General features: G+C 45.9%; 1 protein-coding gene across 10 annotated transcripts in view; it reads left to right on the forward strand.

Moving 5' to 3' along the window:
• LOC127010449 (band 7 protein AGAP004871-like) overlaps window positions 1-24231 on the forward strand; it is a 215819-nt gene that overhangs the window by 86107 nt on the left and 105481 nt on the right. For all 10 annotated transcript variants that reach the window (XM_050884630.1, XM_050884629.1, XM_050884628.1 and 7 more), the window contains exon 2: window positions 4078-4170. In XM_050884630.1, coding sequence (XP_050740587.1) covers window positions 4078-4170 — 93 coding nt within the window. The remainder of the gene's footprint in view (window positions 1-4077; window positions 4171-24231) is intronic.

A 24231-nucleotide genomic window follows, 5' to 3' on the forward strand; every position in this document is an offset into this window, starting at 1 on the left:
ACTCACGGGGTGTTTCAAATTTACGACGACCCGCTGAACAACATAAGACTCACGGGGTGTTTCAAATTTACGACGACCCGCTGGACAACATAAGACTCACGGGGTGTTTCAAATTTACGACGACCCGCTGAACAACATAAGACTCACGGGGTGTTTCAAATTTACGACGACCCGCTGGACAACATAAGACTCACGGGGTGTTTCAAACTTACGACGACCCGCTGAACAACATAAGACTCACGGGGTGTTTCAGACTAACGACGACCCGCTGAACAACATAAGACTCACGGGGTGTTTCAGACTCACGACGACCCGCTGAACAACATAAGACTCACGGGGTGTTTCAAACTTACGACGACCCGCTGAACAACATAAGACTCACGGGGTGTTTCAAATTTACGACGACCCGCTGAACAACATAAGACTCACGGGGTGTTTCAAACTTACGACGACCCGCTGAACAACATAAGACTCACGGGGTGTTTCAAACTTACGACGACCCGCTGAACAACATAAGACTCACGGGGTGTTTCAGACTCACGACGACCCGCTGAACAACATAAGACTCACGGGGTGTTTCAAACTTACGACGACCCGCTGGACAACATAAGACTCACGGGGTGTTTCAGACTCACGACGACCCGCTGAACAACATAAGACTCACGGGGTGTTTCAGACTCACGACGACCCGCTGAACAACATAAGACTCACGGGGTGTTTCAGACTCACGACGACCCGCTGAACAACATAAGACTCACGGGGTGTTTCAAACTCACGACGACCCGCTGAACAACATAAGACTCGCGGGGTGTTTCAAACTTACGACGACCCGCTGAACAACATAAGACTCGCGGGGTGTTTCAGACTTACGACGACCCGCTGGACAACATAAGACTCACGGGGTGTTTCAGACTCACGACGACCCGCTGGACAACATAAGACTCACGGGGTGTTTCAGATTTACGACGACCCGCTCGACAACATAAGACTCACGGGGTGTTTCAGACTCACGACGACCCGCTGAACAACATAAGACTCACGGGGTGTTTCAGATTTACGACGACCCGCTGGACAACATAATACTGAGTCGGCGACGTGTAGGCGACCGTCAATGCGTCACTACTTGTCCCTCGTGTTGAGTTGTTAATTCCGCTGACAAACTAGTGATCGGTTAACAAGACTTTCCTTTATTCATCTAAGAGATTAAGTAAATAAGAGTAAATATATATAAATGAGCGAGGCAAAAATAATCATTAATAATTTAGCTCATTCATTTGCAAATATTCAAATAGATAGAGAGAAAGGTTCCAAATTTTCCAGTTCGAATGAAGTGAGGAAAATTTTCAAGGAGGAAGAGGAGGAGCAGGAGAAGGTGGAGAAGAGAATACCAGGTCGAAGTAGAAAGAAAATGAAGAAAAAAAGAAGAAGAAGGGAAGGAAGAAAGGAAAAAGAAAAACGAAAGGAAAATGAGAAGAGGAAGAGAAGAAAAAAAGGAAGAAAGTTAAAAGTTATGTGGGAACGTGAAGAGAAAGACGAAAGAATAGCAGGAAGAGAAAAAAAAGGCCTGAGAAATAAAAGCAATTTTCCAGATACTGAGAGAGTGAATAAGTTGACCTTCTCTGTTTCTTCTTGAGGAGGAGGAGGAGGAGGTGGAGAAGGAGGAGGAGGAGGAGGACGGAAAAAATATAACAGAAAGAGTTGGAAGTTGAAGAGGAGAAGAAGGAGGAGGATTAGGAAGAGGAGGAGGAGGAGGAGGAGGAGAAAGTGAAAGAGGAATACACGAAAAGAGGAGTAAGAGAAAGAGAAAAAGAAGAAGAGAAGAAAGAGGAAGAGGAGGAGCAGGAGGAGGAGGAGTAAGTGTAAGTAGAAGGAGAAGAAGAGGAAGCAGACGAAGAAAAAGAAGAGGAAAAAAGAGAGAAACAAAAGAAAAAGAAGAGGAAGAGAAGGAAGCAGAAGAATAAGAAGGAGAGGAAGGGGGGAGGAGGGGGGAGGAGAATCGTCAAGGAAGAATGAAAGAAAAACATCAGGAACAAATGCGGAAATGGAATTGGGTCGGAGAAGGTCAAACAAAGGGCCGGAAAAGGGACAGGTAATTGAGCGCAAAGAGAAACACACCTGCGAACGTTGCATTTTACAGCGAACACAATGCAACACAAAAAGACTTAAAGGAAGAACCGGAAAAGAGCGAAACTTAACATGTAAATAGAGAGATGTAATTGAAAACTGGAAGGAGGAGGAGGAGGAAGAAGTCAGTTTAAAGCAGTAGGACGAAGAACAGAAGTAGGGAAGAAAGGAAGAAGAAAAAGGACATAAAAGAGAAAGAAAGGAAGGAGGGAAAGAAGGAAGGAAGAAAGGAAAGAGGGAAGCAAGGAGGGAAGAATGAAAAGAAGGAAGGAAGGAAGGAAAGAAATGAGAATGCAAGAAAATAAGGAAGAAATAGGGAAAGGAAGGACGGAATTAAGGAAGGAATGAAAGTAAGTAAGGAAGGAAGGAAAGATGGAAAATTAAGGAAGGAAGGAAGAAAGGAAAAAGAAAGGAAGGAAGGAAAAAAGAATGGAAAGAAAGGAAGGAAGGGAGAAAGAAAGGAGGGAAAGAAAAAAGAAAGAAGGAAGGAAAAAAGAAAAGAAGGAAGGAAAAAAGAAAGGAAGGAAGGAAAAAAGAAAGGAAGGAAGGAAAAAAGAAAGAAGGAAGGAAAAAAGAAAGGAAGGAAGGAAAAAAGAAAGGAAGGAAGGAAAAAAGGAAGGAAGGAAGGAAGGGAGAAAGAAAGGAAGGAAAGAAAGATGGGAAAATTAAAGAAGGAAAAAGAAAGGAAGGAAAGAAGGAAGGGAGAAAGAAAGCAAGGATGAAAGGGAGGAAGCGTAAGAATAATGTGACCCGCAACAGAGGTGATATTACTCCGCGTCACTTGCTGTATAAATTTGGTCTCGACTTAATTAATTTTGCGTCCAAGTGAACAAGTTTATTACTATCATCATTATTATTATCATCGTTATCATCATTATTAGCATTATTATTGATACTATTATGATTGTTACTACTATTATTATCATTACACTTAAGCTACGAAATCATAAGCAGTATTGTCATGTATTTTTTCCTATTAGACACAAGCTGTTTAGGCACACACACACACACACACACACACACACACACACACACACACACACACACACACACACACACACACACACACACACACACACACGAAACTGACAGGTCCCAGGTTCGATTCCCGGGCGGAGTTGAGACGACTGGTCAGTTTCGTTTAATCTTTTCCCCCTTTCCACCCAGCAGTTAACAGGTGCCGGGTGTCAGGCGGGGGCTGTGTCCGCCTCCCCCGTGTGTGTGGGTGTGAGATTTCAGCCGTTCCCAGAGACCCGCCACATGGGAGCTCCGATTTCATTCAGGGAGGGTACTGGATGGTGATCGTGAGTCTGTCGTGTGGTCAGACCATGGGGAAATTACACACACACACACACACACACACACACACACACACACACACACACACACACACACACACACACTCACACGGACTACGTATTAGAGCTTAGGTCGGGCCCGGTAGACTACAAATAGGTAAGTAGGTAAACACACACACACACACACACGGGACTATTATAGCTTAGGTCGGGCCCGGTAGACAACAAATAGGTAAATAGGTAAATACACGCACACGCACATGTATACACACACACACACACACACACACACACTAGCCTCCCTCCAACCCCCTTCCCTCCCTCTGTCAACCCATCCATCTCCTCCCCTCCCTCCCTCCCCCCTGTCCCCGCCAGGTAGCTTGTAGATATTGTGTAATTATAGAGTAATTATGCAGACTTTGCACCCCGGCAACTCAGGACGTGCAGAGTTATGGAGCCCAACGGGACGCCTTTACTGAGCCAAGATCCTGTAATTTGAGAGTCTTGTATTCGGCATTTCACGTTCAGTACTTTGGAAGCTCTGTTTCGCTCTAGTGTTGTTTCTCGTATTATTGTCATTTCTCTTTCATATTGCATTTCATATCTTGTACCTTCAGCTTTTATTCTAATTTAACATTTCTTTTTCCCCTCCCAGATGATAACTATATACAAGATCCTAGTCCGCCCCTGTTTGGAGTATGCATCCCATGTGTTGGGGGGATCCACTCACACAGCTCTTCTAAACAGAGTAGAGTCAAAGGCTATTAGCCTTATCAACTCCTCTCCTCTACCTGACTGTCTTCAACCTCCTAAAGTCCGCCGCTGTTGCTTCCATGCTGTCTATATGGCTATTCTCACGCTCACCGCTCTTTTGAACTTGCTAACTGCATGCCTCCACCCCCACCCGCGGCCTCGCTGCACACGACCTACTCGTGCTCACCACAATGCTGTCCGACCTCCACTGCAAGATTAAACCAATACCTTCGATCTTTCATCTTTTTCACTGGTAAACACTGGAACCGCCTTTCCTCGTCTGTACATATTTTCTCCTTCCTTCGATTTAAACTCTTTCAAGAGGGGAGTATCAAGACACTTCTGGAACAAGACTGATTCCTGTCCTTCGGCGTCCTTCTTTCTACCCTAATATAGGAGCAGCATTTTTTTCATACATTTGTTTTGCCATCGGCCTGCTTCGAATTACGTTAAAATGCATATCTTTAGCGCTAAGTTTAAACTAATCAGCAAAAAAATAGTTTGCAGTATAAAATGGTAAGGAGACAATAATAAAGTGAGTTCAAAAAAATTAGTGCAGGAAAAAAAATGTAGTATATGGAGAAGGAAACATGACAGGGAAGTGATAGCGTTTGTGGAGGAAACACGGAGGGGAAAAATATGGTATTGAAGAAATAATATTCCTTGATTTAGAAACGGTTCACGAAATATTTGCTGTAAATTGTTTTAGACTGCACGCACGTGTCCCGAATGTACTGACTTTTTTTTCTTTTTCTCTTTCCAGGTAAGTTGTGAGGAGAGAAGCGGCCGCGGCAGGTGTGTGTAAGGGGGGGGCGGGTGGGAGTCCGGCCCGTCTGGGAGCCCAAGATACACCTGCACAGCTAAGTTTGGCCACAGCCTCACTAAGCTGGGACGCGACACACACACACACACACACACACACACACACAGACACACGCACACGCTCATAGTGGACATTAATTATGGTAATTTCGGGTCCCTTTGCTCTGTAATTTACTTTAACTGTGTATACGGACTCAACTCTCTGTATACATTGAGAGAGAGAGAGAGAGAGAGAGAGAGAGAGAGAGAGAGAGAGAGAGAGAGAGAGAGAGAGAGAGAGAGAGAGAGAGAGAGAGAGAGAGAGAGAGAGAGAGAGAGAGAACAGTGGTTTCATGTAATATTGTAGTTTCTCCGTCCAGTTTCCTGCCACACTATTTACTTTGCCTTAACTGTTTGCTTTTCAGATTTAAAACATTTCTCTACATTTCTCGTGTATATTTCGACTATTTTCCCCTTTGATTTATATATATTCAAGGCTTTTTTTATCACAAGAATGGCGCCGAACGTGTATTAAAATTTCCGACGGACCAAGTAAGTATTTTTTTTATATTATTGCCAATTAAGGGAAAGTTAGTCGTCGAGGCGCCGCAGCTGCCGAAAGTTTGCGTTCTTAATCATTTTCCTTTTGATTCGTGGCGGGCGGAATAGCTAGGAGAGTAGACTTTAGTTAGTTTAGTAATTCATTTATAACTGTGAAAACCGGGGCTGTGATTTGTACCTACGGATGCTCTTCTTTTTCCTCTTGTTTTAACTCTTGTTCTTGTTCTAGCTCTTGTTCTTGTTCTAGCTCTTGCTCTTAATCTTGTTCTTGTTATTCATGTTAGAAAAGTTAGGATGGGAGAGAGAGGAAAACCTACAGCCTCTCTTGTTTTCCTCCTATTATAAAGAGTTAAGATAAAGAATAACGTACCGCTACTAATGTTCTTCCTCTTATAAAGACCTAAGATAGAGAAAATTGTGTACCCTCTGTTTATTTTAACCTATTACAAAGAGTTAAGACAGAGAGAGAAAGAGAGGAGAACATGCAGCCATTCTTGTTTTTTTCCTGTTATAAATGCCTCGGACAGAGAGAGAATCGTGCACCCTATATATTTTACCTATTACAAAGAACTATGTGAGAGAGAGAGAGAGAGAGAGAGAGAGAGAGAGAGAGAGAGAGAGAGAGAGAGAGAGAGAGAGAGAGAGAGAGAGAGAGAGAGAGAGAGAGAGAGAGAGAGAGAGAGAGAGAGAGAGAGAGAGAGGGGAGAACATGTAGCCACTTTTGTTCTTCTTCCTGTTAGAAAAAGCAGAACATTAGCCACTCTTGTTCTTCTTCATGTTAGAAAAAGCAGAACATTAGCCACTCTTGTTCTTCTTCACGTTAGAAAAAGCAGAACATTAGCCACTCTTGTTCTTCTCCATGTTAGAAAAAGCAGAACATTAGCCACTCTTGTTCTTCTTCACGTTAGAAAAAGCAGAACATTAGCCACTCTTGTTCTTCTCCATGTTAGAAAAAGCAGAACATTAGCCACTCTTGTTCCTCTGCATGTTATAAAGAGCTGAAACACAGAAAGCAAAACGAGTGCCAAGAGTTTAGAAGAGCAACAACAGTCTGGGTTCCTCCGTTCTGTACCGCCGCGGCCAAACTTTTGTTCTCGAGCGGCGTTCCCCGTGACCATTGCGTCGTGGGCACAGCATTAACGTGTACCATCGGCCTCTGGGGTGCTGTGGTGCTCCTTAAGTGTTGGAGGAAGAGGCTGAAAAGTTGAGAGAGAGAGAGAGAGAGAGAGAGAGAGAGAGAGAGAGAGAGAGAGAGAGAGAGAGAGAGAGAGAGAGAGAGAGAGAGAGAGAGAGAGAGAGAGAGAGAGAGAGAGAGAGTGCAGTCAGTACGCGTGTTCAAACTGCAATAGAAGAGTAAAAAAGAGAAAGGCAGTTTGAGCACATCTAACTTCTCTGTTGTTTCTGGTTTCGGAGGAGGAGGAGGAGGAGGAGGAGGAAGACGAAGAGGAAGAGGAGAAGGAGGAGGAGAAGGAAGAGGAGGACGATAAGGATGAGGATGAGGAAGAGGAAGAGGAGAAGGAGGAGGAGGAGCAAGAGGAAGTGGAAGGGGATGAAAAGGAGGAGGAGGAAGAGGAAGAGGAAAAGGAGAGAGAGAGAGAGAGAGAGAGAGAGAGAGAGAGAGAGAGAGAGAGAGAGAGAGAGAGAGAGAGAGAGAGAGAGAGAGAGAGAGAGAGAGAGAGAGAGAGAGAGAGAGAGAGAGAGAGAGAGAGAGAGAGAGACTCAGAATACCTGGTTAGTTGGGATGTTGGAGGAAGGGAGAGAGTAATTAGGTTCTGGCAGGTAAACCTTCACCTGTCGACACCTGGTCTGTCCTAGGGAGGAGAGAAGGGTGAGCGTCCCTGCGAGGCATAGAGGAGGAGGAGAAGGAGGAGGAAGAGGAAACGGACGAACGAACAGAAGGGAGAGAAGTAAAGAAAATATGCCTGGAAGGAGAGAGGGTGAGAGAGAGAGAGAAGAGGGAGAAGAGGAAGGAATAAAAGGATGAGAGGAACCAGGGGAATGTGTGTTTAAGGAAAGGCTGGAATTATTAAGGTAAGGAAGGAAGGGTTGAAGGAAAGGAAAGGCTTGACGTGAACGGAAGATAGGATTTGAACCTTTAAGGGAGGAATGAAGGGATTGGAAGGCAAGGAAAGGAAGAGAATGGTGCAAGGAAAGGATGGTATTATAGAAAGAAGAAAAGGAAGGAAAAAAGGAAGGAAAAAGAGAACAAGTGAAAAGAAAGTAGGTAATGATTGGAAGAAGAAAAGGAAAGAAGGAAGAGAAGATAGGAAGGAAAAGAAAGGCGGGAAAGTGTCGAAAAGGGATGAGAGGAAATGTTGAGAAGAAGGGAAGAAAAAGTAGAATATGTGGAAAGAAAAGCAGGGAATAATATTAAGAAAAAGAGAAAGTATGAAAAATGGAAAGAGAAGGAAGGAAAAGAAGAAAAGAAAGGTAGGGAAGTAACGAAAAGGAGGAGGAAGAAAGAGAATTGACAGTAAAGCTTAATAGGGAAGTAACAGAAGTGGATTGGAGAGAAAGGGAGAAAAGAAGGGAGGAAGGGAAGTAGGGAGAAAAATAGGGTAAAGAAAGGTAGGGAAGTAACGAAAAGGAGGAAGAAAAAAGGGAATTGACAGTAAAGCTTAATAGGGAAGTAACGGAAGTGGATTGGAAAGAAAGGGAGATAAGAAGGGAGGAAGGGAAGTAGGGAGGAAAATAGGGAAGGGGAGATAAGGAGGTAACGAAAAGGAGGAGAAAGAAAGAGAATTAACAGGAAAGCCTTGTAGGGAAGTGACGGAAAGGGATAGGAGAAAAAGGGAGAAAAGAAGGGAGGAAGGGAAGAAAGGAGGAAAACAGGGAAAGGGAGGTAAGGGAGGGAGGGAGGAAAGATAATGAAAAAGAGATAACTATAGGAAAAAGAAAAAAAACTAGAAAAAAAAATGGAAGAGAGGAAGAAATTAAAGATATGGAAGGAGGCGACTGAAAGAGATGGGAAGGAAAAAGTGGAAGGGAGGAGGGAAGGAAAGGAGGAAAATAGAGGGAGGGATGGAGGAAAGAGGGATCGCCACGTCAGTCCAGTGTGATGGGAAAGTGACGGGAGGGAAGTAATATGAACGGGTGTCTGTCTCGCTGGGGGGAGAGAGAGAGAGAGAGAGAGAGAGAGAGAGAGAGAGAGAGAGAGAGAGGGAGAGGGAGACGGGGGCAAAGGAAAAAGAAAAGGAAGGAAGGAAAAGGGAGGAAGAGAGGAAAGAAAGGAAAAGGAGAATTCTTGGAGAGAGAGAGAGAGAGAGAGAGAGAGAGAGAGAGAGAGAGAGAGAGAGAGAGAGAGAGAGAGAGAGAGAGAGAGAGAGAGAGAGAGAGAGAGAGAGAGAGAGAGAGAGAGGAGGGAAAGAAAAAGAAAAGGTAGGAAGGAGAAGGAAGGAAGAGAAGAAAGAAAGGAAAAGAAAGTAGGGACGTAACGAAAAGGGAAAGGAAGGAAAGGAGAAAGAAAGGGAAGGAAAATGAGAATACTTGGAGTGAGAGAGAGAGAGAGAGAGAGAGAGAGAGAGAGAGAGAGAGAGAGAGAGAGAGAGAGAGAGAGAGAGAGAGAGAGAGAGAGAGAAGGAGAAAGAGACCCATCAACTTCTGCTCCTCTCCTTCCTCTATACCTCCTCCTCCTCTTCCCCTCCTCCTCGCACCCCCTCTCCTCATTCTCCGCTCCTCTTTCCACAGTAACTCAGAAAGGAATTAAAACTCTACACGGCCCCATTTCGCTATTTCCCCTGCGGCCGGCGGAGGCGTGCGAGGCGGGCGGCAGATACAGAGTGGATGGAAGCGGCGGTCATGAGCTGAATTAGGTTTGCACGCGCCGGGAGAGTGGGAATGAGATGAAGGGGTCGTTTGCAGGGTCCAGGAAAGGGAATAAGAGAAAGGGTCGGCTTGCAGGGTTTGGAGAAGCAGAATAAGGGGAAGGGAATGGTTTGCAGCGGCTAGGAAATGGGAATGACTGGAAGGGGTCAGTTTGCATAAGCTAGGAGACTGAATGAAGGGTAGGGGTTAGTTTGCACGGGCTAGAAGAGGGAATAAGGGGAAGGAGTTGGATTGGAATGGCTAAGATACTGGGAATGACTAGATGGGGTTTGGAAGATTTGGTTTGCAGTGGTTAGGAGACTGGGAATAAGGGAAGCGGTCGGTTTGCACGGACTAGGAGAATGGAATTGACTGGAAGGGGTTGGTTTGCAAGGGCTAGGAGAGGGAATAAGGAGAAGGGATTGGTTTGCAGGGCTTGGAGAGAGAATAGGGGAAAGGGTTGGTTGGCAAGGGTTAGCAGAAGGGATTGACTTGCAGGGCTAGGAGACTGGGAATGAGGGGAAGGGGTTTGCTGGCAAGGGGTAGGAAATGAGAATAAGGTGATAGGAGAGAGGGAATGGGGGGAAGGAGATGAAGGGGTCGTTTTTCAGGGCTAGGGACGCATTGAGGTGAAGGGGTCGGTTTGGAGGGACAGGAAGACGGAATAGGGAGTTGGTGTGCATAGGAAGGAGTTTGGTTTGCTTGGGATAGAAGACAGAAGGAGGTGAAAGGGTTGGAGACGACACAGAACGCCCAAAAGTAGTAATAGTAGTAGCAGTGGCAGTAGTAGTAGTAGTAGTAGTAGTAGTAGTAGGAGGAGGAGGAGGAGACTGAGTGCCGTATTACTAAACATTCCGTCGCCCAAGTACACATATTTGACAAGGCTTTCGTAGTAGTTTTGGGCATTTCCAGGAGTAGTTGTATGACCCTGGTGGTAGTGTGACCCTTCTTCTGTACCGTGAACCTAAAGAAACACTCATTATAACTCAATCGATCCCCTCTTTGACCTTTAGAAATACTGATGTGAGAAGCGAGTATGTCTTATAATACCGACCTGAAAATGTGGGGCTAGGAGTCTGGGAATGAGAGGGAGGAGTCGATGTGCAGGACCCTTGGAGACAGAATGAAGGGAACTTGTCGATATGAAAGCGGTAGGAGACGGCATGAAGGGAAAGGGCTCGGTTTGCAAGTTCTAGGAGACGGAATATGGAGAAAGGATTGGTTTGCAAGGCCTAGGAAACTGGGAATAGGGTGTTAGAAGACAAGGAATAATGGGAATGGGTTGATTTATAGGTACCAGGAGACGAAATGATGGGAACTTGTCGATATGAGAGCGCTAGACGACGGAAAGAGTGGAAGGGGTCGATTTTCAGGTGGTGGGAGAGTGAAAAAGGAGAGAGATGGTCTGCAAGGGCTAGTAGACTAAGATTATGGTACTCGAAGACTTGGCAATATTGTGAATGGGTTGGTATATAGGTACTAGGAGACGGAATGAAGGGAACTTGTCGATATGAAGGCGCTGTCAGACGGAAAGAAGGGAAAAGGTAGGTTTGCAGGGCTGGGAAACTGCTGGGGAGGTGATTGGAGACGTGGAATAATGGGAAGAGGTCGATTTGCATGTACTGATAGACTGGGAATAAAGGAGAATATTTCAGGTATAGGAGAACGACTACTATTTCTACTACTACTACTATACTACTACTTTACTACTACTGGCCTCAACTCTCAGAAGGCCTATGGACCTGATGGAGTGCCTCCTATTGTCTTTAAAAACTGTGCGTCCGTGCTGACACCCTGCCTGGTCAAAATCTTTCGCCTCTGCCGGTCAACATCTACCTTTCCTTCCTGTTGGAAGTACGCCTTCATTCAGCCTGTGCCTAAGATGGGTGACCGATCCAATCCCTCAAACTATCGCCCTATAGCTTTACTTTCTTGTCTGTCTAAAGTTTTTGAATCAATCCTTAACCGGAAGATTCAAAAGCATCTTACCACTTTTAACCTTCTATCTTATCACCAGTATGGGTTCCGCAAGGGGCGTTTTACTGGCGATCTTCTTGCTCTCTTAACTAATTCTTGGTCATCCTCTCTTAGCCGTTTCGGTGAAACTTTCTCAGTTGCGCTAGACATATCAAAAGCCTTTGATAGGGTCTGGCACAAATCTTTGCTTTCCAAACTACCCTCCTACGGTTTCTATCCTTCTCTCTGTACCTTTATCTCCAGTTTCCTCTCTGATCGATCTATCACTGCTGTAGTAGACGGTCACTGTTCTTCCCCTAAACCTATCAACAGTGGTGTTTCACTGGGCTCTGTTCTATCTCCCACTCTCTTTCTGTTGTTCATTGATGATTTTCTTTCCAAAACGAACTGTCCTATCCATTCTTACGCCGTTGACTCTACTCTGCATTTCTCAACTTCTTTTGATAGAAGGCCAACTCTAGACGATTCCAGGCTGGAGGCTGCAGAACGCCTAACCTCAGACCTTACTATCATCTCCGATTGGGGCAAGAAGAACCTGGTGTCCTTCAACGCCTCAAAAACTCAATTTCTTCACCTATTAACTCGACATAATCTTCCAAACAACTATCCCCTATTCTTCAACAATACTCAGTTGTCACCTTCTATACTAAACATCCTCGGTCTATCCTTAACTCAAAATCTAAACTGGAAACTCCATTATCTCCTCCCTAACTAAATCAGCTTCCTCGAGGTTGGGCGTTCTGTATAGTCTCCTTCAGTTTTCTGCCCCGCATAGATGCTGTCCTTATACAGGGGCCTTGTCTGCCCTCGTATGGAGTATGCATCATATGTGACGGGGGCTCCACTCACACAGCTCTCTTTGACAAAGTAGAGTTAAAGGCTCTTCGTCTCATCAACTCCCCTCCTCATACTGACAGTCTTCTACCTCTTAAACTCCGCCGCCATGTTGCCTCTCTTTCTATCTTCTATCAATATTTTCATGCTGACTGCTCTTCTGAACTTGCTAACTGCATGCCTCCTCCCCTCCCGCGGCCCCGCTGCACTCGACTTTCTACTCTAGCTCATCCCTATACTGTCCAAACCCCTTATGCAAAAGTTAACCAGCATCTTCACTCTTTCATCCCTTACACTGGTAAACTCTGGAACAGCCTTCCTTCGTCCTTCCTTCTCCTGCCTATGACTTGACCTCCTTCAAGAAGAGTGTATCAAGACACCTCTCCACCCGAAATTGACCTCTCTTTTGGCCACTCTTTACTTTTGTCTGTTATGGGAGCGGTGAGTAGCAGGCTTTTTTTTCTCTACACTCTTTTTGTTGCCCTCGAGCCGTCTCCTTGGCTGTAAAAAAAAAGCTACTACTACTACTACTACTACTACTACTACCACTACTACCACTACTACCACTACCACTACCACAACTACCACCAATATGAAAGGCAATATGCATGGATGGAGACGAAGGGGAAGGTAAAGTCAGGTAAAGATGGACGTAAAAATTGGAAATATGCAGATTTTTTTTATTACATTTATCCATCGATTTTTCTTGGGTGGGGGCTTGGCTGATCTTTTTTTTCTTTTTTATATCTTTATTTTTTAGCGTATTTTTCTGGCCTGTTAAAAGCTTTGTGTGCGTTCCTCTCTTACTTCTTTGTCTCATTTTTTTCTTCCCTCCTCCATTTCTCTGTCGTTTGTCTTCTCTCTCTCTCTCTCTCTCTCTCTCTCTCTCTCTCTCTCTCTCTCTCTCTCTCTCTCTCTCTCTCTCTCTCTCTCTCTGCCCCCACCCCACCCTGTGGCCGGATATGTGGTCGTTTGAACAAGAGGACGCACACCTTTTGGCTTTCCTTCAGGGCAAGACAATTTCCGTGTGTCCTTAGGGGCGGCGGAGAAGGAGGAGGACGAGGAGGAGGAGGAGGAGGAGGAGGAGGACTGGGAGAGAGGAAAGAGGTTATGCCATTGGTGTCTTTGTCTTGCTGAGGAGAGAGAGAGAGAGAGAGAGACACTGCAGAGGAGGAGGAGGAGGAGGGAGGGAGAGGAGAAGGAGGAGGAGGAGGAGGAGGGAGGAGAAGGGGGAGAATATAGTGCAGGAGCCTAAGAGTGAAGAGGAGGAGGAACAGCCGGAGGAAGAGGAAGAGGAGAAGGGGGAGGAGGACGAGGAGGAGGAGGAGGAGGAGGAGGAGGAGGAGGACGAGGAGTAAGCGGAGGCGGAGGAGGAGGAGGAGGAGGAGGAGGAATAATAAAATGTAACAGTCTTTCTTATGTTCAACTCTTCGTCATTTCATGTGTCTCTTCTCCTCCTCCTCCTCCTCCTCCTCCTCCTCCTCCAACTCCTGGGTACATTTCTCTTTGTCTCCCGTGCTTTCTTCCTTTCCTCTCTTCTCATTTATCATCCCTCTCCTCTTCCTCTCTTTTCTCTCCCTCCATCCATTACAGTACAATCTCCCCTTGCCTCCTCGTTCCTTCTTTTATCACCTCCATTCCTCTTCCACATTCCTTATAGCCCTTTTTCACTAGCTCTTCCTTCCTTGATATCCTCCTCCTTCACCTCTTCTCCCTTCCTTCCCCTCCAGCGCCCTTATCTCACATTCACTATCTCCGTTGCCCTCCATTTCTCCCTTCTCTTTGTCACCCTTTGTTCTTTCTCTCCCTCTAACTTTTCTGCAGTTCAGTCACTTTCAGTGTCTTCCCTTCCCTTATCGTCACCCTCCCCATCCCCCCCCCCACCCCATCATACCTTCACCCCATCCATCTTTCCACACTTCCATTGCATTCCATATCGTCTTCCTTTTCTACGCCTCTATCTCTTCTCTGCTCTTCTCCTCACTAACTTCACCTCTATTCGATTTTTCACTCTTAAATCACTTATCATCTAACCCCTTAATCCTACACTTTTCTCCCTCACTCATCTTATTTTCTACTCATTTTTTTCATCCACCTCCCCTTCTTTTCATCAGCTTCCGTCTCCTCCTTCTATCCCTCCTCCTCCTCCTCCTCCTCCTCTTTCTCCTTATCCTCCTCTTTTTCTTCCTCCTCATCCTAATCCAGTCAGTCTCCCTTCTTCTATAATCCTAAACTATTTCTCCCATACTCTTCTCCCGGTGCCCTCCTTGTCGTCCATTTTATCCTTCTCTTCATCAAATTCTGTCTCATCCTTCTATCCCTCCTCCTCCTCCTCCTCCACCTCCTCCTCCACCTCCTCCTCCAGTCAGTCTCCCTTCTTATATAATCTTAAACTATTTCTCCCATACTCTTCTACCGGTGCCCTCCTTGTCATCCCATTTTATCCTTTTCCTCCACCTCCTCCTCCACCTCCTCCTCCAGTCAGTCTCCCTTCTTATATAATCCTAAACTATTTCTCCCATACTCTTCTCCCGGTGCCCTCCTTGTCATCCCTTTTTATCCTTCTCTTCATCAAATTCCGTCTCATCCTTCTATCCCTCCTCCTCCTCCTCCTCCACCTCCTCCTCCAGTCAGTCTCCCTTCTTATATAATCCTAAACTATTTCTCCCATACTCGTCTCCCGGTGCCCTCCTTGTCATCCCTTTTTATCCTTCTCTTCATCAAATTCCGTCTCATCCTTCTATCCCTCCTCCTCCTCTTCCTCTTCCTCCACCTCCTCCAGCCAGTCTCCCTTCTTACATAATCCCAAACTACTTCTCCCATTCTCTTCTCCCGGCACCCTCCTTGTCATCCATTTTACCCTTCTCTTCATCAAATTCCGTCTCATCCTTCTATCCCTCCTCCTCCTCCTCCTCCTCCTCCTTTCACCAACCTGTCTCTTCTCCTCAAACCTGTGTCCTTCCTCCTCCCTTAGCCCTAACAAGCCCGCAGCTCACCTTGCTCCCGTTACGATGGTAAATAATTGGGGAGGGCGGGTGTCGGATGGGCGGGTCTTCTCTCTCTCTCTCCCACCCGGCCTGACGCTCTAAATAGCCCCGTGACATTTTTGGAAGGTCAGTCAAGGCTCCTCCATATTTCACGTACTCTCGCGTCCTTTAACTTAACCAAATATCACGGCCGGGTCACGACATTCAAAGAGATGGTCAAACTTCGTGCCGTCCATCTTCTTCTTCCTTCCCCGCTTCGCTCCTTTGCCCCTTCCCCCTTCCGCCCTTGTCGCTTCCCTCACTCCCTTACGCTCATCTCGCCTCCTTCACCCCCTTGTCCTCTCCCCCTTCCGCCCTTGTCGCTCCTTTGCCCTTTCCCCCTTACGCCCTTGTCGCTCCTTTGCCCTTTCCCCCTTCCGCCCTTGTCGCTCCTTTGCCCTTTCCCCCTTCCGCCCTTGTCGCTCCTTTGCCCTTTCCCCCTTCCGCCCTTGTCGCTTCCCTCACTCCCTTACGCTCATCTCGCCTCCCTCACCTCCTTGTCCTCTCCTCCCCTTCCGCCCTTGTCGCTTCCCTCACTCCCTTACGCTCATCTCGCCTCCCTCACCTCCTTGTGCTCTCCCCCCTTCCGCCCTTGTCGCTTCCCTCACTCCTTTACGCTCATCTCACCTCCCTCACCCCCTTGTCCTCTCCCCCTTCCGCCCTTGTCGCTTCCCGCACTCCTTTACGCTCCTCTCGCCTCCTTCACCCCCTTGTCCTCTTTCCCTTTGCCCCCTTCGGTTCTCAGGTGCAAACACGATAAGCATGACGCAGTGCAGCCCACATGGTTTTGCGACCCACGCTGACCATGGCAGACACGGTGACTGATTGCTAGAGGGATGGATAGGTAGGCAGGCAGTTAAGGATGAGTCATATATCACGGCAGCCACTATAAATAAAATTCGCCTGCGCCACTAACGGGCTGGGACCGTCCAAGAGGCCCCTCAAGAAAGCCTCCCAACGCTACAGGCAGCACAAAGAAATAGATTGATATAGACAGAGAAGTAGATACAGTTAGATAAAGAAACCGCAGAAAACTAGGTGACACTGCCTGATTGGTAGATAGGTAGGTAGGCAGGCAGGTAGGCAGGTAAAGAGGTAAACAGATGATTGGAGCAGATAATTTTGATTTATGTTTATTTATCTCTTCCGTTTCGGCATATGGCGCCGGTAGGCTTTCTTTTTGGTGCCTTTTGATGGACCCCAGCCCGTTATGGAGCAGGCAAGTGTTTATAGTGGCGCCATCTTGCTTGGGTCATGATGCCCCCCGGAGCTCATCTTTGAGGCTGTCTTTAAGAGAAAATGTAGAGTCCAGGTCTATCGGTGGTCTTCATGTGGGTAGTCTTAGGCCACTCGGCGGTGACCGAAAAATTCCATCTGCCGCGGCCGCCTCCCCATACAGATAGATAGATAGTAAGGTAAGCATGTTGATAAATAGTTAAATAGATAAAAGAAATGAAAAGACTGAGACTATAAAGATACATAATTTTTATAAGCAGGTAGGTCGGCAGGTAAAGAGATAAATAGATAAAGAAATAGAAATATATAATAGGTAGACACATAGATAGACAGACGGATAGATAGATAGGTAGATAGATAGAGTAAACAAATACATTGCTACATCTACAGACAAACAGATAGATGAATAAATAAATAAGCACACAGGTTAATTAACAGGTGCAAAGGTAGATAAATATATACAGGTAATGGAAAGCTGCTGCCCTAATTTCGTATCGTCGATCCTCTTTATTTGCACGTCATCAAAAAATACAAACACTGGCACACTTTTTTACGAGCGGACGGAAATTATATTCAAACACGATTATGCTGGATGCTGCGCTGGGTCATGAGCCGGGCGAAGCGGATTATGATGGCAACGATTCTATGGCGACTCTCCGGGACATTAAGAAATAATTATGACTCTTAAACACTGAGAGAATTAGACATAGAAGAGTAGAATGGACTGAGCCAACGACTGATAGATTGATAGATAAGTAGATAATGAGATAGATAGTGAAATGGATATATAAATAGATAGATAATTGATAGATAGACATAAATTGAAAGACAGATAGATAGATAGATAGATAGATAGATAGATAGATAGATAGATAGATAGATAGATAGATAGAGAGAGAGAGAGAGAGAGAGAGAGAGAGAGAGAGAGAGAGAGAGAGAGAGAGAGAGAGAGAGAGAGAGAGAGAGAGAGAGAGAGAGAGAGAGAGAGAGAGAGAGAGAGAGAGAATAGATACAAATGTTTCCGCTGTTGAAGAAAGAAAAAAAAATCATTTTGTTCTGGGGGCTGTGATTGAATATGGAAATCCCTTGATAGTTGTCCATCTCCCCGGCGTGTGTGTGTGTGTGTGTGTGTGTGTGACTCGAAAACCGGGTGGAAAAATACATTCAGTCGTTGTAACACAGTTGAAAGTTTTGGATATTCGGGGGTATTTTCACACACACACACACACACACACACACACACACACACACACACACACACACACACACATAACCTCCCCTCCCCCACCCCCACCCCACACACATACACAACCCTCCCTTCTCCCCCCCCCCTCCTCTCCCACCCATACACACACAGTCAGCAGTCAGCAGTTACAGCCACGTTCACGCACAGTTAATGATCGGCCGGGATTGGGTCAGCAGGTGTCAGCAGGTGGCGGCCAATCAGTAGACGCGGAGCTGAATACGTTTGTGTGTCGTTGGGAAGTGGACGTTTAATATCGGAACCGTCCATCCGTCCCGCGCCACTTTGATTTGATTTGATACCCTTTCGGATTGTATATATGTCCATGTTCATATTCATTCATTCATTTATACATACAGTTATACGTATATACATTTTTCTGTTGTTTTATATTTTTTTTTTTCGTTTGTTCGTATGTTTCTGGGGTTGGGGTTTGCTTTAGTGTCGTTTTGTGTGTGTCTGCTGTTTTTTTGTTTTGTTTTGTTTTTGTGGTCGATGCGAACGTAAAAAAAATGGGTTTGTTATTTGCTTTCTTTTGTTTTGTTTTGTTTTCTTTGTGTTACGCTTGGTTTTGATTATGTTTACCTCTTTTCGTTTGTTTGTTATTGTTGTTTTGCTGTTTTTGTTGTTGTTGGTGTTGGTGGTGGTGGCCGTTGTGATACTATTGTTACTGCATAAAAAGCTTGTGGGAGAAAGAACCCCAACCATATTTATGTTCATGGTTGTGTGGTGATGGTGGTAATGGTCTGGACTGGCGGGTTGGGAAGCAGTCGCCTAGAAAATGGGTGTGGTAGTTTTTTGGGGGGTAGGCTTATGGTTGGAAAGCAGTAATGGTTTTGGTGGTGATGGTAGTGGTGGAGATGGTAGGGAGGGAATCGTCTTTTTTATGGTGGTGGTGGTGTTTGTGGTGGTGATGGTGGTGGTTGTGATTCTAGTGGTGATGACCGTAGTGTATGGTGAAGGTAAGGGAGTAGTAGTTATTTTGGGGGGTCATGATTCTGGTACTTTGTGGGGAGGTGATGGTGGTGGTGGCGGTGGTGGTGATCCTGGTGGTAGTGAGATGTTATCTAGTGTGGTTGTGGTTATGCAAATGCTTACTGGCAGATTGGAAAGGGGGGAGTGAGCGAGAAATAGTGGTAGTGGTGGTGGTAATGGTTGTGAATGTGGTGGTGGTGACGGTGATAGTGGTGGCAATGGCAGTTATGGTGGTGGTGGTTGTAGTGGTGATGGTAGATGGTTATGTTAGTGGTGATAGTTGTTATTGTTATAGTGGTGGTGGTAAGAGTGGGGGAGGTAAAGTAGTTGTGGTAGAGGTAGGAATAGTTGTAGTGGAATAGTAGTACTAGAAGTGGTAGTGATGGTGGTGGTAGTGGTGGTGGTGGTGGTAGTGGTAGAGTAGTCGTGTTAGTGGTCCACCAATCACGAACACACACATCTCCTCGGCCACGCCCCTCTGTCACGTGGACCAATGGGCGCCCACCGAGGGACAGCAGCAGCCAATGACAGGCCACGGAACATTACCTCACAGGCGAAGACGGATGATGCCCGCGAGAGAGAGAGAGAGAGAGAGAGAGAGAGAGAGAGAGAGAGAGAGAGAGAGAGAGAGAGAGAGAGAGAGAGAGAGAGAGAGAGAGAGAGAGAGAGAAAGAAATCATAGATGTTCAGATATTTTATTAACTTTCACCCTTTCGTTTAGCTTCTCGAATTTCAAGCCCCGCGGAATAATGGAAGGAAAGAAGATAATCCTATTAGACAACAAAGAAAAAGTGGAATATATTGCCGATGCGTGAATGTTTGAACGAAAAAGTCAGGGAAGGGGTGGGGAGAGGACGAGGGGAAGAGGAGGAGGAAAAGGAGGAGGGAGCGAGGGGAAGATGAAGGGGAAGAAGAGTAGGAGGAGGAAGAGGCGGGAGGGATTGTTTCAGAGTTACATAAAGCTCACTTCGATATGCATGTTTCTTTGTGAATGACCTTTGTTTGCTATGCTGACGTAGATACACACACACACACACACACACACACACACACACACACACACACACACACACACACACACACACACACACACACACACACACACACACACACACACTAATGCAGTTTTATGGTCAGAATAGCCCGCACGTGAACGCACAGAATCACGCATTGTTTTCCAGAGACAAACGAAAATGTAAACACACATGGAATGATAATTGAATTTGCATGTTGAGGGATGACACGAGCTGGCGAGGGGGGAAGAGGGAGGGAGGAGGAGGTGGGGGGAGAAGAGCGGGAAAGAAGAGGGGAGGAAAGGAAAGGAGGCGGGAAGGGGATGAAGGAGAAGGAGATGGGATTGGAAGAAGGGATGATGAAGGAAGGAGACGGGAGAGGAAGAGAGGATGAGACGGAAGGAGATGAAAGGGAAAGAGAAGATGAGGAGTAGAGAAATGTGATAGGAAGAGGGAATGCGGTAGGAGGTGGAAGGGGAATGAGAAGCTGAGGAAGGAAATGGGAAAGGAAAAGAGGAAGAGGAGCAAGTGGATTGGATGATGAAGGGAGGATAGGAAAGGAGAGGGGACGAAGTGGAGGAATATGAGAGGGGAGAAGAATGGATGAGGGGGAGGGAGATGGAAGGGGAACAGCGGATGAGAAGGAAGGAAGGAGGGAGGGAGATGGGAGAGGAGAGAGAAAGGTCGAAAGGGAAGATGGGATGGTGAAGAGGGGAGGAGAGGGGGAGGAGGAGGATGGAAGAGGAGAGGGAGGTGAAGAAGGGGGGGGAAAGAGAAGCCGCGTTAGTATCTTTCTTTTATTTTCTATTTATCTTTTCCTCCGAAGCACCGAAGGAAGGAAGGAAGGAAGAAAAAAAAATAAAAAAGAAGAATTATTGAAGACGAGAGTATATTGAGTTCTCTTTGTTCTTTCCTCTCTCTCTCTCTCTCTCTCTCTCTCTCTCTCTCTCTCTCTCTCTCTCTCTCTCTCTCTCTCTCTCTCTCTCTCTCTCTCTCTCTCTCTCTCACTCCATCCCATACTCCTTCCTTTCCTTCCCTCCACACCCTTCACTCCACATCAAATCTTACCCTTTTCTATCTCTCTCATACACTCCCTTTCTCTCTCTATTCTCTCATTGCCCACTCCTCTCCTCCCTTCCCTTGTCCCATCCATTATTCTCCCTCACTCTCTTTTTCTCTTCTTTTGTCTCGTCTAATATTCTCTTGTTCTCCGCCCCAGCCGCAGCCAAATATTTCTCTTGTTTCTCTCGCGCCCTGTTTTGACTCTGCCTTCTCTCCATCCTTGTTTCAAATTTTCTATTCATCCCCTCTGCCGACATTGGATGCAGTAGAACAATAACAAAGGGAGAAGGAGGAGGAGGAGGAAGAGGAAGAAGAGGAGGTGATGGTGGGGGAGGAGGAGGAGGAGGAGGTAAAAGGACTTATGCAATTGCAATAGAGAGATGAGATTGATTCTGGTAACGGGTTTATCAAGATCAGCATACGAGAGAGAGAGAGAGAGAGAGAGAGAGAGAGAGAGAGAGAGAGAGAGAGAGAGAGAGAGAGAGAGAGAGAGAGAGAGAGAGAGAGAGAGATATACATATAAAATCAGACCACACAGACCCCATGGTCCAGACTAGGTGGTCTGTCCTTAAACCTAAGTGATTTTACATTAATCAGATGGCTCCAAAACGTTGCTTTTCTACTCTAGTTAATATTAAGTTAAAGGAAGTGACTGTCGAGCTTGTTTTTAAAGGAGTCAATCGTGTTACACTGGACCACTGATGGTGGGAGCTTATTCCATTCTCGCACTACAACGTTGGTGAAGAAAAATTTGGTGCAGTCTGAATTTACTTGTCTACATTTGAGTTTTGTGCCATTGTTCCTTGTTCGCAAAGTGTCATCGATCATAAACAATTTTGTTCTGTCTACTTTCGTGAAACCATTAAGAATTTTAAAACATTCGATCAGTTTTCCTCGGAGGCGACGTTTCTCAAGAGAGAACATGTTAAGGGTGGAAAGCCTTTCTTCGTAGGATTTGTTGCGCAAGGAAGGGATCATTTTTGTTGCTCGACGCTGAACACCTTCTAGTTTAGCAATGTCCTTTGCATGGTGGGGAGACCAAAACTGTACCGCATATTCCAAGTGGGGTCTGACTAAGCTATTGTAGAGCGGAAGTATTACATCTTTATTCTTGAATAAAAAGTTTCTTTTAATGAAGCCCAACATTCTGTTCGCTTTATTTGCTGCATCGATGTATTGATGTGAGAATTTGAGGTCTGACGCGATTTTAATCCCCAGGTCCTTAACGCATTGAACGCTTGTGAGTTTAACGCCGAGTATTTCGTAATCGAACTTCTTATTTTTTGTTCCAACTTGAAGGACCTGGCACTTGTCTACGTTAAAGGGCATCTCTCATTTATCCGACCAAGCTGAAATTTTGTGCAAATCCTCTTGGAGGCTTTGCCTGTCTTCGTCAGTGAGAACCGAGTTACCAATCTTTGTGTCGTCTGCAAATTTACTAATGCGATTATTGAGTCCAACATCCACGTCGTTGATGTAAATAATGAAGAGCACTGGGCCAAGAGCCGAGCCCTGAGGGACGCCACTAGTGACCGGCGCCCACTCTGAGTTAAATCCGTCAATCACAACTCTTTGTTGTCTGTTGCTCAATCAATTCGCGATCCATTGGTTTACTTGACCGTCAATGCCTATTTGCTTTAATTTATAAAGTAATTTATGATGTGGGACTTTATCAAACGCTTTCTGGAAATCAAGATAGACTACGTCCACTGATTCGGTTACGTCACAAATTGAGAAGAGATCGTTATAAAAGGTCAGTAGGTTTGACAGGCAGGATCTTTTGTTACGGAAGCCATGTTGTGATAGTGAGAGAGAGAGAGAGAGAGAGATGGAGACGAATAAGTGCGTTACCCATGAAATGTATGTATCGTATCAAGATCTGGAGGCTTTCAAAGGATAGAGTGGGAGGAGAGAGGACAGGAAATGATGGACTTGAAATTGTGTCTCGGAGTAGAGAGAAGGACGAAGGTGGGAATGAGAGAGGGAGTGGGTGGGAACGAGGAACGGCGGGAGTGGGAATGTGAGTGGGAGTGGAAGTGCTGAACGGTGCTGGATGAAATGAGTTAGTGTGAGTAGGAGTATGGAACCGGGCAGACATGAATGAATTAGTGTGAGTTGGAATGCGTAAGAGGGCAGACTGGAATGGATTAGTGTTGGTGGGAATGTAGTAGAGTGAATGGGAATGAATTAGTGTGAGGATAGAAATATATAAGTGGACGAGAATTGTGCGTATATCGATGAGAACAAAGGACAATGTTGGGTGGGAATGCAGACCAGAACTTATTGGAATGGGTAGTGGTATGATCGGGAATGCAGGAGTAGGCAGGAATGAATAGCTATGTGGGTGGGAGCGGAGTACCGTGGGTGGGAATACGGGACAGGGGGAATTGGAATGAATGGTAGTATGGGTGGGAATATTGAATTTGGCGAAGGAGAATGTAGGTCACTGCAGGCTGGAATGTGGGTCAGCGTAGGTCGGAATGGGTAAGAATGAGATGTTTAAAGGCGGGAAATAAGAGCTTTGTTGTGAGAAATAATGCAGTTCGGGCGATAAAAGGGGCACAAAGGGCAGGAGTAAGGGCAAGGGGGGCGGGAATAAGGGCTCTGTAGGCGTGAATGGAGGTATCGCGGCGGGCGGGCGGGCGGGCAGGCAGGCGCAGTAAGAGTACGAATGCTTTAAGGGAAAGGGATTGTATTGATTAAGTCAGGTTTTGGCGTTTGTGGGCGGGCGTTTGCGGGCGTCGGGTGGGCGGAGAGACAGAGAGAGAGAGGGAGAGAGAGGTCGTGCATGTATTTCATTATCAGTTGAGGCTTTCACTTCTTTCGTTTCTTTGTGTGTGTCGATAGGCCGGTCACCTCTCCCTTCTCTACCTAACTAACATACGCACTACCTCCACTTGTTTCGTATTAAAAGAGAGAGGGAGGTCGTGCATATATTTCATAACCAGTTGAATCTTTCACTTTTTCCTTTCTTTGTGTTTGTCGATAGGCCACTCACCTGTCCGGTCTCTGCCTACCTAATATACATACTGCCTCCACCTGTTCCACATTGAGTATTTCCCTGTGGACTCTTTGTAAGCCTCTTTGGGGAAGGACAACTGATACCCGCATGAATTTGGGACTTAGATAAGTGAGGCGTTAGTGTTTACTCTCAAGGGATTAGTACTCGAGAACCAACACAGTTTAATACTTGAAGGATCGCAGGGAAGCAAGGACAGTGCGGTGCGGTGCTGCTCGGTGAGGATTGGGACGCGCTTTGTTCTTCCTGCTGATGCTGCACTTCGATGAGTAACCTTTGCATGTCCATTCTTGTGGGCGAACCTGACCTTCTCTTTTGCTTTGACCTAAGACTCCTCCAGTCAGACAATCAATCAATCAGTCAATCAGGGTATCAGTCAGTCACTTAATTGTTTAGTAAGTTATAATGAGTATCACAGTAAGTTAGCCAGTAAGCCAGTCAGTTAGTTAGTCAGATAGTAAGTGTCGATTATTTAGTACGTTTGCCATTATGTTAGTAAGCTCAT

Source organism: Eriocheir sinensis, chromosome 43 (genome assembly GCF_024679095.1).
Source record: "Eriocheir sinensis breed Jianghai 21 chromosome 43, ASM2467909v1, whole genome shotgun sequence".
Lineage (NCBI taxonomy): Eukaryota > Metazoa > Arthropoda > Malacostraca > Decapoda > Varunidae > Eriocheir > Eriocheir sinensis.